The sequence below is a fragment of the Anoplopoma fimbria genome, chromosome 7, assembly GCF_027596085.1.
Source record: "Anoplopoma fimbria isolate UVic2021 breed Golden Eagle Sablefish chromosome 7, Afim_UVic_2022, whole genome shotgun sequence".
Taxonomy (NCBI): Eukaryota; Metazoa; Chordata; class Actinopteri; order Perciformes; family Anoplopomatidae; genus Anoplopoma; species Anoplopoma fimbria.
The window spans coordinates 11,071,689-11,088,060 of NC_072455.1; the positions used below are offsets into that span (position 1 = coordinate 11,071,689).

Consider the following 16,372-nt stretch of genomic DNA (forward strand, 5'->3'; position numbering starts at 1 on the left):
TTGTATTAAAGTTTTTGGTTTTGTTTTTTTAAAGGAGTCGCCCCCTGATGGCCATTATAAAGAATGCAGGTTAATGGCACTCTGGGACCTTTCTTGTTAAAACACACTTGCTTTTAACACCAGTAACCACAGGTGTCTCCAAATAACTCCAGGCCTTAAAATCTTCAGGATTATAATATATAAGCCCCCTCCCCCCCAAAAAAAGATACCAAAAAAATTCTGTCTAAGCACATATTTATGTTCACATATTTATGTACTGTAATGATCCAGGGCAGCTGAGCCTGTGGGACCTGGAGGGATGCAGCGTCCTGTCCGTGCTCTCCCTGGACACGCGTGTCAGCTCTGCGCGGCCGCTTGGTGGAGGCCGGGTCTCCGTCCTGCTCGGCCTCAGCCACAGCCCCGTCCTCATCGGCGTCAGGTCTACATCCAGGACCGTCAGCCCAGAGGCTCAAGCCTCTGAACACAGAGAGCTGTTTGGTGAGTCCAGCAGCAGTGAGGAAGAAGACCAGGACTCGTGACCAGCTCTTTTCTCCTAATGTTAGCGTTTGGTCTTTCAAGGCTAATGGAGGGGTCACATGCAGCTGTACTCCAGAATCAAAACAGCACAGTACATCATTTAACATCATGAAGACGCGTGTTCGCTGCTGTAGTATTTTTGAATTGGATTTAAGTCAATTTCATGCAACCACAGTTAAATTCCTATTGTATTGAAATCAAGTTGTAACTTTTTAGTTATTTTTTTCTGGTTTATTAAAAGATATTAGCTCTAATTGTGCAGTTCAGAGTTTTGCAATCCTTGTTGGGCCTTTTTTTTTTTCTGTCATTCTTTTTATTTATTTTTTCTCTTTAACTTATCCTACTTTAAAATAGAATTATTTTTTTGTTGTGATTGGACTGTTTCAGGATTTCTTTTGAGTTGATCATAAACGTGTCTCCTAGTTAGTAAATTCAGTTATGGTTTGGACAAAAAATGAATCAACTCTTCGCTCTTTAAAGTAATACTTCTGATGCTAAGAGTGTCCACCGAAAAGCATTCTCGCTTTTAATTTTGGTTCAATATGACATGATAAACATTTGGAAAGGTTTAACACAGACTCTGCTTACATGTTTCCCCAACTATGGTAAACTAAAAACTGTATTGCAGCAAAATGACTTTAAGGGCAGTATGCTTTGCCAAATACGCAAATGATTACTCATACTCAATAAAGTGGCAAAATTCATGAACATATTTCATTATTCTTGTAAGCAATAATCACCTCTAGAGCCTATAACCTTAAATTTAGCAGTGATGAAATACAGCATATTAGACACTTAACTTGGTTGAACCACTTGGTGAACAAAGTTAGTTGAGTGAAGTTGTTAAGGACAACTATCACGATACCAAGGTTTAAATCAAGTGGTGATGGGGTTTTTGCTTTATAAATCAGTATAATATATAAATAAGTCAGAGGATTGCAAAAGTCCTCAGGATTCGTCCTCTGGGGAGGATTGATGTCTCTTTGAAACGTAAGTAGATATTTCACTCAGGGTCGGACCAACGACGGGTGACTAACAATGCCAGCGCAGAGGCTAATGTGGCTAAAAAAAGAAGATTGATTGATTATTGATAAATAAAATGATTGGCTAATAGCATAGAAGACTGTGTGGAAACCTTGTTGCATACTTCATAAAGACTGAGAAAAGGAAACCGAACGGTAACTGAATGGCTATACTTTGTTTTAATGAATATAAAAAGACATTAACACAATAGTGATAGTGAACGAGTGAAAACCTTGAGTCCACAAACATGACATCCTATTCCAGTGTCCCAACGACATTCATCTCCTTGATTAAATATCAGTCTCTTGCAAACATATTACATCTCTAAGTTATTCTCTACAAGCCATTATTGTATAGAGACAGACACTGATTTCAAATTAATTATGTGCTATTAAGAAAGTTAAAATAAAGGGGGGGAAAAAAGTTTTGATTGGCCATAACTGACTAAAACAATGATAATAAGCAGGATCACCTTGTTTTTAATAGGACCTTGTCCAGAATGAAAAGGGATAAGAAACCAAAATATGATTTCATTATTTTTTTCAGTAAATCAAAATAAAAAAATAGTCCGACACAAAGCAAAACACTTGAGGAAGATGGCAGCTTCAGGCTGATGGTTCCTGCAGCAGCTGGACTCCCTATGACTACAGCACAGTTATAGCCAGAGGGAGATTCAGTGATATAACAGCACAAGTTCAATCACAACTTGTCCTTGATTAATGATAAGCGCTGCTACTAATGGTGTTCGATTGTGCTCTTACGACATCACGAGAACTGTTATCAACTACGGCTGATGGTCTCCACCTTCAGGCTGAAGACATCTTCCAGACGAGTGAGGGGCGGCTGAGGACATGTCACTACCTGGACCTGCGGTCTTTTCTGTTTTTGTCTAGGCTTTTGTCCATGGTCTTTTCGTTGTCCCCTCTGCATTTGGGGCAGTACCACTTGCCCTTGGGCTTGTAGGTCAACCCCACGCAGGAGAAGTGGAACCACTCGATGGGGCACTGGTCATTGTCGCAGCCGATCATCTCACCATACGACACCTGCTCGCAGAGGCAGTAGGTGGGCTCGTTAGGGTCGATGGCGAAGTCAACCGGCGATGCGTCCCGCTCTTGTTTGGCCTTGCGCTTTTTCTTCTTCGCGGACTTGGACTTCTTCTCTCGAGGCGGAGGAATGGACAGCTCCTCCACGGGGTCGTCCACCAGGGAGCCGTTGGCCGACGGGTGGCTGGAGTCGCGGCTCTCGCTGTTGCGCTGACGTCGCGGGCGACGGGCCGAGGTTCGTTCAGGCGCCAGGGAGTCCTGGACGCTGGAGCGGCGCTCCGTCGTGGGTCGCTCGACCTCGCTGGGCTCCTGGAGGCAGAGGGAATGCGAGTCCATCTGGCGGGAGCGGTTCTCCACCAGCTCCGTCATCTGGGTCACCACGTGGATCTTCTCGTCGCCCAGCTCCTGGCTGACGATGAGCGCCCTCTGCAGCTGGATCTGCAGGCGCTTTCTCTGAGCTGCATCTGGCTCACCTTTGTACTTCTCAAACACTTCATCCACCTCCTTCAGCACCTCTGCAAAGCAGGAGGCAAAGACATGGATTTTTACTCATTAATGACATGGGAGATACTGCACATATTTAAAAAGGGGAATATACATACAATACATAAAATAATACAATTATAATAACAAATAAGTATTTCAGTTTGTTTTAAGTGTTTTTCTTGTGTGTTAATTCATCTAATGAAAGGGGGAGGTTATCTGTGCTCCGTTTGGATGTACAAGCAAGAGTGTATGCCCAATGACAGCACAGTATGCAGTTGACTTTTAAAATGGGCATTGAACAAGACTACCCAAAGGGGGACAGTAATGTAACGTTACAGGTGCCAACTGGTTTTAAAACCTCGGAGAGGAGGAAGGAGGAGAAGGAGGGGCTGAGCCGCAGTGAGTTCCTGCCTACAGGAAATGACGTCAGTAAGATGTGGAAAGGGGTTGCCTTGAGGAGCAGCTTTCCGGCTCTGCGACTCTCACTCGACGGAGCAGAGTGGAAGGTGGAGACGCTGGACTTCCACTCGAAACGTTTAACCTCGCTTTAAAAATGTCCAAAATGTAATGCGTCCTAAATGTTATCGCTCTACGTCATTATCCGTGGACGGTGTCGTGGAACTTATTTGTATCGAAAGCGGGTTGTTAGCCGCTGTTAACCCTGCGTCAACATAAAGCATCAATGAGGATTGTTGTTGTTGTTTTTTTTTCCCCATTTAAAAAACACGGCAGTTTATGTTCACCATGGTTATCGGGCAATGATTCACACCTCAATGAACACCGTGCTGTACATCTACACGTCCTGACTCTACGCTCGGGGCTTTCGGCATACAGTATGCACACAAAGCAGCGTTCAATTCAAATAAATGCCCAAGTTTATGCATTGTTTTCCTTGGTATTCGCACAATAATCCTCCGCGGAAACACCGCGGTGGGCGGCAGTGTGTACCTGTTAAAGAAGTTGAGATTTTATTATCTTTCGGTGCTTGTTTCGGGATTATATTGATGCCGAATTTGCTATGGGGAACCATTTACTCAATACAGATCTTGTTTCTGGTCATAATGCATGTGTACTTTTGCTGTGAGAAAGAAATATCGACATTTTAGAATTTTCTCATTGAGTTTGGTGTCACACACATAACGTATCCGGGCGATGCTAACTGACGGTCGGCTCATTTAACGACCGGCTCGCCTAAGTAATCATCCATATATCTGTCAGTCACATCACTGTTTATGGAAGTAACGTTATATATTATAACAAGGGACGCTCGGTTTTTGCAAAATGGGAACACAGGGCTCGCGCCTGCTCCACCATTTCAGCTCACCCTGCTAGACTGCAGTTAATGTTTGCTAATTGTATACACGCAGTGGTAATGAATGATAAAACACGTAAACACAATACCTTGATACTTTGCATCAATTTCTCGAAGCAGAGAAACATTTCTTTGTATGTCCAAAGGCAGGGACTCCACACATTCCAGATAATCCTCCACATAGTTGACCAGTTGTTGCGACTTGTCGGCATTTGGGTAGTGATGGCCTAACATCGTCTTTACGATGCATAGAGGCGCTGAAAGAATATGGAGGAAATGTGAAAATATATACTGTTAAAATCAAATGCTTGGCGACTTTGCAGCTTGTAGGGCAGTCCCAGGCAGCAGTTCACTTCAAACAAAACTCAGGCCACTGCGCATGCGGGAGTATTTTCCTTTTATGGTATTGTACAGTTTCCTCTTATTTGTCGTCATCGAAGGCGGGCCCAATTGGGTTTGCGGCGTCGGGATTGGTAGAGGGTGTCCTCATTATCATAACAGTTTTCCCGGGAAATTAAACCAATGGGGAAATTGAAAATACAGAGCTCCCGTAGTTTAGACGGAGACCAAATTAATCTTGACATTGTGTCTTTGTTTCATATTAGGGCAGAACATAAGCATAATTTTTTTTTTTTTATTATGTTCATTTTTCGAGCTTTTAGAATTCAACATAAACCTCTTTTACTCCAATGTTTATACATTATTAGTGTACTTCAATTTTTTAACAGCAGAACATGAACTTCCAATCTTCCAACCAACCTTCTCTTGTGACTTTTTGGTGGTGTTGCCATTTTTCAATTTTTTGTACACAAATTGGGCCTTAAACTAAACATATTAGAACAGCTAATTATCTGTATGTCTTAATATAGTATTCTAGCGATTTATAATTGCATTTCAATAACAAAAAGGGGTTTTAGAGACACAAATAAATAAAGAAAAATTGAGCAGCAGACCCTGACATATTGTGACTTTTAGCTCCCAGCATGGGTTAAGCTGCAAAGAACCTGTATCCTAAACTTCCCATAATGCAACTGAATGGTGCCTTTCATTAGTTACTCCTTGCCTGATATATGTCTTAACAAAAGGGGTTTGCATTTGAGACTTCACATTTGTGGATAAATAACATCAGGGGATATTTTTTTTAGACCTTAGAAAGTTCCCTGCAGAGCCACAGAATATATTATACAACTGTACAGGCTGAGTGATACTCCTTGCTTAAAGCTAGCAGAGTACTTGGTTCACTGCCTCAGATGTACAGTACATTCAAACTCAGTGTGCGTTGAGGGAAGAGTTTGGTAACTTAGCTCTAATAATCAATATAACAATTTTACCTGATACTTATTAGTTTTCCTCATTTCAACATGTCCTCTGGTGTTTGGCATGTTTTTGTTAGATTTGTTGTAACCTTTGATTTCTGAACGAACTATAAATGCAACTTAACAGTAAGACAAAGGAAACAACCAGAAACAGAGCTGACATTGCATGGTTTTTTTGCCAACTACACACTAGCTGAATGGATCTTTGTTTCGTTTTTCTTTTCTTTTTTTTATGAAAAAATTGCACGTGTTTTCTCAAACTGATATTAAGAAACATACATGCATACATTCACAATAACATGCCAGAGTGGCAACCATTCAAAGCACTAAAAAAGCATCTGCTTTACACAGGCCTGACAATGACATACGGCTGCATATGTCAGACAAGCTCATTTAGCACTCTCACTGTGAGCCACCTGCTTGTGAGTGTGTGTGTGTGTGTGTGTGTGTGTGTGTGTGTGTGTGTGTGTGTGTGTGTGTGTGTGTGTGTGTGTGTGTGTGTGTGTGTGTGTGTGTGCTTGGGAAACAACTTGTTTCCTCTTTCTGTGTCACATGATGACAGGAAATGTCCTCAGTGTTCTGTCTACTGCAGTTGCTCACAGCAACATTAAGCCTGGTCATATTAATACATTAAATGTACTTGTCTACTGCCAGTAGTACTAGTACATTGTTTGTCCTTCTTCTACCACTTAAGTCTCAGTAGCACTGCAACTACTTCTACAACTATAACTACTACCACTACTACTATTATCCTCAGCTCTATACTACTACAATAATTACTTAATACTACTTCAACTACTACCTTTACTAGCATTACACTACTAATACTTCTACCACTACAACTACTATTACTATAACTAGTATGACTGCTACTACTACCACTATTTATGAAGCTACTGTAACTACAGCCATTACTACTATTATTATTATCAGCTCTATACTACTTCAATAATTACTTATTACAACTTCAACTACTGCTTTTACTACAACTACTATTACTACAACTACCATGACTGCTATTACTACCACTACATATGAATAACTACTACCTTTACTACTTTTGTGATCAGCTCTATACTACTAAAATAATTACTTATTACTTATTCAACTAGTATAACTTTTACTACTATAACACTACTAATACTTCTGCCCCTACAAGTATTACTACCACTAGTATACTATTACAATATAACTAATAGTGTCAGTACTACTAAAAACGGTGCTGCTACTATTACACTACTACTACTCCGACAACAAATACTACTATTTTAACTAAAGTATTCTACTAGGCCTACTACAATTGAATTACTTCTATGACCACTGCTACTTATACTAACTACTGCTGCTATTCCTATGCTGCCACCCCTACCACTCCTCATATACTCGGTGGTGGAGAGTTACTAATCACATTTACTTGCACTTAAGTACAATTTAGAGCTAATTGTACTTTACTTGAGTATTTACATTTTATGCTACTATATTTTCTTTACTCCACTACATTTTGGAGGCAAATATTGTACTCCACTATATTTATTTGTAAGCTTTAGTGATTAAGTTACCTTGCAGATTTAGATGCCAGTTTAACTACTACATTATGCCTAAAAAGACTAGATACTTACTAGTACTACTACAAATAGTATCAGGACTATGCTTTATATCATTACTACCACTACATCTAATGCTACTTCTACTGCTATTACTATGACCATGATTACTATAGATACACCCAGTACTGCTGATGGCTCTGGGCCTACAGCTACTCGTGCTGGTACTTCTTGCTCTTGCAGTGAGTGTTTCCATGCGTGGCCATGATAAATGTAGTCCTAAAGAACTCAGGAAAGTAATCAGACGAACAAAGTCAAGGAGCAGGTTTGGTGTGTGTCCGTGTAGTCAGTTCCAGTTTGACGTCTGAACCCCCCTCTCTGCTGTCGTATTACTTTCGTTTCCTGAGTAGCCTGGTGCTATCAGTTTTCAAATATTACAGTTTAAAAGATCCATTAAGCACTATAGTTGACACTTGCGCTTCCAGTTGCTTTCAAAATAAAATCGCTGTCGTGCGCTCCAGTGACTCAGAACAGAACCCAGGTTGTGGTAATGATTTTTTATCGTCATGCACCACCTCTTTATAGTTATTCTTATACTCATGTAACACCACTAACTGGTTGGAGTTCCCACTGAACCAATGTTATATCTTTGAACCCAAAAGCTGGGTTTTCATAAAAAAAACGCATTGTGTTCACAAATCATGAAATGTTTTTGTAATTATTAATTTGTCAATTAGTTAATTATTGTCAAATTTGTAGTGGATCCCTGAATTTGCACTTTAATTACAACAGGTACACAGCTTTAAATCTCCTTAATCCATCAAAGCCATTTAATATAATACATCTTAAATTTACAATGTACAATCGCAATGAATAAACACTCGGGGTCTTTAATGACAAATGAGGAAGTATTGTGATATAATTTGTTACATTAGATACATTTTTCGAAATAACTACCTGAAAACTGAAAAAGAATCCCTTAAATTAGTATCTGAAAATATTTCAGACCACAAACATACATCAAAATCCTAAAAATCATATTGGTTTCTTTAAATATATTATTTACAAATATTATTTACTGATATAATTGAAATTAATTTGAAAAATGCTGGTAAACATAAAACATATTTGAATTCAAAATGCTTCAAGAATACCATCTTTTTCAGACCATTTGGCTTCCCTCTTTACTATCTACTGTACCTTATAAACATTTTTTATCTGACATAAGGGATACTTTTACTTTTTTAAATCAGCCTTTTCCGGTCACGTCGTGTGGCTCCGGCAGCTTGACTGCCGCAGTTTATTAATGTGTGAAGGCGCAGCGCTGTTGTCGCACATTGAGCCTAGGTCAGGAGAAGTGCTGCATTGATCCGTAAGTTACCGTCAGCCAGTCAGCACCTGTCACCACGATGAAGAGAGCTGTTGTGTTCACTTTTATCGCCTGCTGGGCTGTCTCAGGTAAGACTCCTCCAACTTTGTAAAAACTTAATGCAAACACACGCCGAAGATCGATTATAGAAGTTAATTTAAGAGGTTATTCTCTACAGAGCTCGTTGTCTCCAGTGCGTAAATAAGTGCTGTGTAATCCAGTTGTGTTGCTTCACGTAATGATTTATGTCAAAACTTGACAAAATCGATGCACCTTTCATGTCGGAGTACTGCCATCACCAGGTTACCAAACGGTCCCCGTGTTATCTGTATTCGGTGTAGAAATGAGATAAGAGATGTTTTTAGTGAGACCTCACTGTGACTTCCTGGATTGTTTACGGAACAGAAATTTCCGCAGTCTTTCGATTGTGTTTCAGCTGTGGGTCACATGTCTGCTGGCAGAAGAGCGTTGTGTTTTTTAGAGGACCGGGTGCATCTGCAACTTTTGTTGAAGCCCAAACTGCAGCGGATATTATCATTGAGTTAAACATTTCTATTTTTTGGGGTTGTACAATTACATGTAATTATTAAGTGCAACTCAATCTAATTAATTACCCAAAATGAGATCATATGGTCTAGAATTATGTTTTTGGAAAAGTGTATTATGCAATTTGTGTTCTCTTTTGGTGGTTGTTTACTTAATGCTGACCACTGATTGGAGGTCATGGTTCATATGTACTGTTAATGGCTGCTATGAATCTATCTGGCTCAAGCTTAGCAGGATCAGTAATATGAAAGTTGTAATTTTACCCTTTTTACTCCTCACAAAGTGTCATAAATGTGGAGTGCGGACTTGTGTACTTAAATGTGGCGATACTGGTTGACGTTATGAAACGTGGGGCAGATGTTCACTGATTTGACTATGTTTGTTTAAAAGGAATTAGCCACTCACAGTTCAAAGATCAGCAGTTTTAGTCAACAAACATTAAGATGCACAATTCAGTATTTTTCACATTAACAATCTGTTAAATAGCTTTGTTTAATGTGAAAGGGTTCACTTGTATTAACAAACCTACAGATAATTATCATCTAAGTGCAGTTCCCCTCTGTGGTTTTTTTAGCCTGTTTCAGCTCATTGATTTGGTTTTACAGCCTGTTTATTAGCCTATCACCAGCTACATTCCCAGCAGCAGCAGATAGCCGTTTTCATTGAGGTTAATAAACCTACTGTACACAACCTGATCAGCAGCTAACAGCAGAGAGACAAAGTTAGCGACTAGCTGGTGAAGAACACCTAGCAGCTAAAGAGGCAAGTATTTTTCTCAGGAGTTGATGGAGACCAAACCAAAGCTAAAATGAGAAGAAATTGGACACACATTCATCAGGTGGCACTAATCCAAATGAGTGATAAGGTTGCGCTGAACCTGCTAGATGGGTAATTAGGCCCTTGCTTGCTAACTGGTTAGCCATAACAACTTTTTAAAAGCAATATGTTGGATGTTGTGCTTCAGCTTGTTCTTGGTGTTTGTGTGAACATTGAAATTAATTAGTTTCTACGTTTCTGTCTTTCTGACTAAAGCACTATCATTGGCTGAAGATGTAAAGAATTACGGACCTTCTGCAACCGTGATCCCTGCGGAGGAGTTTGGCACCGGTGTTACCCCCCCAAAGCCTTCCACCCCCACCACAAAGCCTACCACCACCACCACAAAGCCTACCACCACACCACCGCCAAGGCTACCACCACCACCGCCAAGGCTACCACCACCACCGCCAAGGCTACCACCACCACCACCGCCAAGGCTACCACCACCACCGCCAAGGCTACCACCACCACCAAAGCTACCACCACCACCACCAAGGCTACCACCACCACCAAAGCTACCACCACCACCACCAAGGCTACCACCACCACCAAGCCTACCACCCCAGCTCCTCCCAAACCTACACCCGTCGCCAACATCACTGTAGGAAACTACAGCGTGACGACAGACAAAAATGTGACTTGCCTGGTGGCTCAGATGGCACTAAAGATCACACTGGATACACCAAAGGTACATTTCATCAGTCATTAGAACCCCAGCAAAGTTGGTTAAAGGCCTACCTAAATGTTTGAGCTGGTTTTTATCTGAAAACTAAGTGTTTTATTAAGCCATTTAAATATGTGTCAATATAGAAGCATCTGCACGAGCCTCTGACTCAGCTTTCAGAAATGCAATTGTCAGTATCCTATTTTCAGGAATTGAAAAATGTTTTCGTGGCATGTTTTGATTTCCTCATTGTGGTGCATTTAATTGACTGTGGAAGGTTAGTTCATGTGGTGCATGTTATATTTGTGTCTTCATGACAAGGTAATATTGTTGGTACGTTGTGGAACATTCTGATACAAAGTGGTCTCATTTTTCTCACTTTCTTCATCTTTCAGGCCAATGGAACCTTCATTGTTCAGCCAAAGATGACGACAGCAAAAGGAGGTTGTCAGGGAACCAAGGCCAACCTTACCCTTGTCTTCAAAGAGGGCCACATCACCTTCCTGTTCAACAAGGTAATCTAAAAAAATATTTAAAAAAAATGAATATGTTGAGAGCTGCCATGAGGTCGGCACCTTACTTTAGCCTTCTCACACTAATTTGGCATTTTACTAAAAGTCTTGAGCAATAAAATATTGTGACATTAACACAATTAATCTATTCAGTCTATAGATGAATAAGAAATAGTTTGACTGGTAACTTCATAGGAACTGGAATCTTAGAAGAGTTGTTAAAAAAGGGAAGTTTAGTTGACAAGCCTGATCTGGGAGCATGTGACAGGGAGTGCCCCACACCACAGCGCTTGTTTGATTCACAGTTTCTCAGAGTTCAAGGTGGCATCTTCAGACATCTTGTTTTGGCCGACCAACAATTCCAAAACCCAGAGATATGCAGTTAATCATGATATAATACAGAGAACAGCAGAAAATCCTCACAATGAAAGATCAGGAACTAGTGAATATCTGGCCTTTTGCATGAAAAATGATAGTAGCGATTAATCGTTTGTCAAAATATCTGCGGATTGTAGTCAATTGACTTATCGATCAATCAGCTATGATATGCTCACTGAGTTTGAATCCTTACAAAACCTTTATGGAAACTATTTAGCTTTAGCTGTTAACAATTGCAAGTAATAAAATAAATTAAGAACTTTAAAAACAATTATTATACTCGAAGTTTTACCAGTGCGCCAGCCTGTGTAATACCTGATCAGTGTAAGCGTTGGTGTGCTTGATCCTATGGGTATTGGAGCTTATTAAAGGACACTTAAACAGATATTTAATTATTAGATTTAAAAAAAGTTGAACAAAGTGGATTGTACAACATACTGTTGAGTAACGTTACGTTTCATTATATTTTGTCTCATTTCGTTTTGGTATCACTCAGTGTCTCTTTTATTATGACTCCACGCTGGCGACAGGTTAGACATCTTGGATGAACTAATTAGAATTTGATGGTCAAAGGTCAAGGTCACTCTGACCTCAGATCTGCCCCATCCTCGTGATATCTTAGGAAGGCCTTGAGTACATTTCTTAAAATTTGGCGCAAACGTCTACTCGGACTGAAGGATGAACTAATTCAGTTTTGGTGGTCAATGGTCAAGGTCCCTGTGTAAGTTCAACCCATTCTTGCGAATGCTATCCCTCAGGAAAGCCCTGTGGGAATTTTGTCCATCAAATGTTACAAATATGAACTTATAATTAAATATTTCAACAGATTAGACCTTTTGTCGCCTCACACCAACTATCTTAACTCTGTTTGTGCTGTAAAACTATCTTTACTCTGTTTGTGCTGTAAAACTATCTCTCGTTGTGCTGTAAAGGAGTCCAGCAGGTAGCCTGTCAATATTCTCAATGAATCGTCTTAATATGTTCATGGAAATCAAAACCAATATCTCACATTTAATTACAGTGGGGATTAATGCTCCATGTAGCACCTAGAACAACCACTTCCATTGGATAACAACTTGTAATGTAAGCGTTTCCTATTTTCTCTCCTCAGAGCGCTGATAATACTGTCTACGTTGATGCCCTGTCTTTCGACATCTCCTACCCCTTAACCAGTGGAGGTAAGTTTGGGAATACTCACATTTGTTCCATTCTCTAGATGTAATGTCTTACCATTATATTGATAAACTTATGACTAATTGGCTCACTACATGCGCACTGATATTTCAGCTGCAGGTGGGCCACACTGTCAAATATTAACAAAGACCAGAGGCATTCGACAGCCAACAACTTCCTTGTTTGCGTGTCTGTTCATTAGATAAACATAATCTGTTGAATTACTGTTAAGCATGTGATGCCGGTAACAACCAACCTATTTTCAATGCAATGCAGTCTAACAGGTTTGGTTCCATATCCGATCATCAGCATGTGAATCTTCATTAGGCCCTGAAAGCACCTGATCATTGTTTTGTTTTGTTGCAGGCAAAAACCGGTACACTGCCAACAACGTGTCAGTGCATCTCTTCCCTGCAAAGGTGGGACACTCCTACTCCTGCAAGAAAGAGTCCCTCGACATGGGGAATGGACTGTACCTTGATGTCAATCAAGACAGGATGCAGGCCTTCAATCTGACCAAGGGCAGCGGGTTTGGCACTCGTAAGTGTGTTCATGAAGAAAAATTAGCCAGGGAGAATTTTGGCTCAAGCAGAGACAATGCTCTGCAATAGGGCAATATGACAATACTCCATTACATTTAAAAGTAGTAACAAAATGTATTTAAACTGTAGTTACGCAGAATGGCTCCTTTTCATAAAGTAGCTGTATTGTGCAGTTTAAATTAAAACAAGGGATCTTTTTGTTACAAACTGATCAAAGATTTTTATGTAAAGCTAAATCTGCAAGGTACATAGTAAATACAGCTCTAAGATCAAGCTAGTGGAGTTAAAAGTACAATATTTTAAAAAAGACAATAGGCTCGATGTAGTGGAGGAGATTTACATACTACCAGTATGAAAATGTAATAATTTAAATTCATTAATGTTAAGATGTCATTGTCCAATTCGGTGGACCTGATGTATGACAAAATTCAAATTTTTATTGAAGATTGTATGTTTGAAAAATAACTAAAATAGGAATTTCACATAAAATAGAAGACTTACTTTAAACAAACCAGAAAATTGCATTAACCAAAGACTTATCATTCAGTGTCAGGAAAAGTACATTCAGTGCTAAAATGTTCCATAATTCTGTTTAGTTTAAATTATTTGGGTAGTAATTATGAACACCAAAATGAAAAGTTTATTTTTACTTTGTCACCCTCCAGTCACACACAATGTGACACAGCGATTGTATTAAATGTGTTCATGTTATTATCAGTCAAAGACTGGAGTAAACAAACCCCTGCTTAAATAAAAGGCTCATGTCTTCATGATTAAATTACATTTGCACTTCTTAATAAGTGCATTCAACACATTATATGTTGATTACTGAAGATACAAGTATTTATATATATATATATTTTTTTGTGTTAATAATAATAATAATAATAATAATAATAGATGCAAGGTTTAGTAAATAGAGGTCTATGATTGAATGGGTTTTATTGTTGTCAGAAGTATTTCTGATATGAGTTTGTGTGTGTGTGTTTGTGTGTGTGTTTTCTAGCTGAACCCTGTGCTGCGGACCAGCCTCACTACGGCGTCGCCATTGCAGTTGGAGTGACATTGCTGGTACTCATTGTCATCGTGCTGGTGGTCTACCTGCTGGGCCGCAGGAAGAGGACCAATGGCTACCAGTCTCTGTGAGGGAGGCCGGGCACACTTTGATCGGAATTCACAATTCAGAGGTCACTCCTATTATAAACCAAAGTCTGTGAGGCTGGGCTCTTTCTCAAGGGCTAAAGGGCACCTTCACTAAATCCTAATGTGCCATTTTCTGTACTATTATGCCTTGGTTTACCTTATTTGCTGTTACTAACAGAGCGCTAACTAGAGTTCCCAAGTATGAGGCTGGAGAGTGCCACTGGAATGATTGTAGACCTGGAAAGTGTTTGATAGTAATCATGCAAGTAAAACTAATTCGAAGATCATTACATTTGCCACTAATCCCTCCCTTCTGTCTTTAAATGCTGAATTAATAATTTTATTTAAAGTAAACTTTAAAAACCTAACAATCATTTTGTAATTTCATTTTTAAAAGAGAGAACAAGCAATAAATGCATATGTAATAATACATCTAAAATAGCTTTTATATTATTATTCCAGTGGCATGCTCCATACATATGGGGTTTTCCAATATAAGACAACGTTTTTTAGATTTAACATGCCAATCTTTGTATTTGAGCATTTTTATGCCAGAGAATTACTTTCAGGGTGGACAATGCTCTGAAATGCCATTTCTATATTGAGACAATGAAAACGATGATGCTAATAATTACTTTCTTTTCAGACTGACATCTTCCTTAATACTTAAAGTAAAAACTGACCAAATGTCTCAGTTCAGAATCAGTTCAGGTTATTGTCCCCATAGACAGTTTATTACATTTACAGTACTGTCATAATGATGCAATTTCATATTCAATTTCTCACACAAGAATTACATTCCTTTTATCAGTCTAAACCAACGTTATACAAGTAAGACAGATTTAATCGTGGATTCTATCTAAATTATACTCAGCTTGTCTACACAAACACGATAAAGTACATTTTAGTTTTTCTTCATTGTTTTAAGATTATGTGGAAATGTTTTGTTTTTCCTTAGTTTTTAAAGAATCAAATATTATGTCCTCTGTCTGCTTGGGATTTAATTTTTTAAAAGAAGGGAAGTTACCATATCCATAACGTTACAGGTGATTATACTGAGTGTGTCTGCATTATTAATGATCACAAAGGGAAAATTACAGGAATGTTAGTCAGGGATTATTAAAACTTTGTCAAAAATAATTGCACTGATTGCTGTTCCAACTTGATTGCCTCTGTCTCTGTCATACAATATGTAGCTGTGTTTTCATAGAAATGCACGGATAGACTGTCCATGTGGGTCAGTAAGGAGTCTGGTCTGATCCTGATAGACCTAGAATGAGTTATATAGACAAAGCATCTTAGGAGTCCATCTCTCCTCCCTCGCTAGGTCTACTCTAATACACTTTACTGCCGAAAATATTAAAAAGGAAGGAAGGAAAGTTTGACATTTTGGGAAGTACGCGTATTAACTATTGTAGCTGTTTTCAGTCTTTATGCTAAGCTAACAGTCTCCTGGCTCTATCTTCACATTTAATGGACTGATATCAGTGTGATATGGAGCTTCTTGTTTAACTCTGGTCAAGAAAGCAAATTAGGGTATTTTGCATAATGTTGAACTGGTCCTTTTAAATATGCACCTAAGTGGATCGAGCCCAAAAAAGTTCTGTTAAGAAAACCGACCCGATGTCCATTCACTAGCTGCTCTGCAGCTTCTGATCTTTATGTTGAACAGATGAGGCACATTTGTGATATTTGGCTATATGTTAGCGATCCAGTCCATCCCCGTGGAAACGTCCCTCAGTGACTGTCAGCTTCTGCAGTCGTGGTAGAGTAGAACCGCTGGACCTGCTAATCACAGCTGCAGTTTCAGATTGTGTCCATTAGTTGGTGACACGAGGGACCTCCCTGCATGTACAGTTATCCACAGTGTGTGAGCACTTTTACCTGTTGTTGACGTCCTGTGCCAATAAAGACTGATATATTTCTAAGTGTGTGCGTGTGTGCGTGCGTGCGTGTGTGTGTGTGTGTGTGCTCTTTTATATGTGT

General features: G+C 39.4%; 2 protein-coding genes across 2 annotated transcripts; one reads left to right on the forward strand and one right to left on the reverse strand.

Annotated features, from left to right (window-relative positions):
- Positions 1-1,706: 1,706 nt before the first annotated feature.
- ing2 (inhibitor of growth family, member 2) lies at positions 1,707-4,762 on the reverse strand. Its single transcript, XM_054601638.1, has 2 exons — positions 4,470-4,762; positions 1,707-3,097 (listed from the first exon to the last, which is right to left on the reverse strand). Exons 1-2 carry the CDS (start codon positions 4,612-4,614, stop codon positions 2,397-2,399), a joined length of 846 nt encoding a protein of 281 aa, XP_054457613.1. The 5' UTR covers positions 4,615-4,762; the 3' UTR covers positions 1,707-2,396.
- Positions 4,763-8,560: 3,798 nt separating this feature from the next.
- On the forward strand, positions 8,561-16,314 carry cd68 (CD68 molecule). The gene is given in 7 exon segments (XM_054601546.1): positions 8,561-8,698; positions 10,188-10,340; positions 10,343-10,662; positions 11,034-11,153; positions 12,640-12,706; positions 13,068-13,241; positions 14,250-16,314. Coding segments are annotated over 7 exon segments (1,023 nt in total). The 5' UTR covers positions 8,561-8,649; the 3' UTR covers positions 14,390-16,314.
- Positions 16,315-16,372: the final 58 nt, after the last annotated feature.

Bases quoted from the DNA above. Each gene is read 5' to 3' on its own strand.
- ing2 (XM_054601638.1), bottom strand. From the start codon at position 4,614: ATGTTAGGCCATCACTACCCAAATGCCGACAAGTCGCAACAACTGGTC. The intron at 3,098-4,469 runs GTATTGTGTTTA...CCTGCTTTGCAG, and splicing joins AATTGATGCAAAGTATCAAG to AGGTGCTGAAGGAGGTGGAT.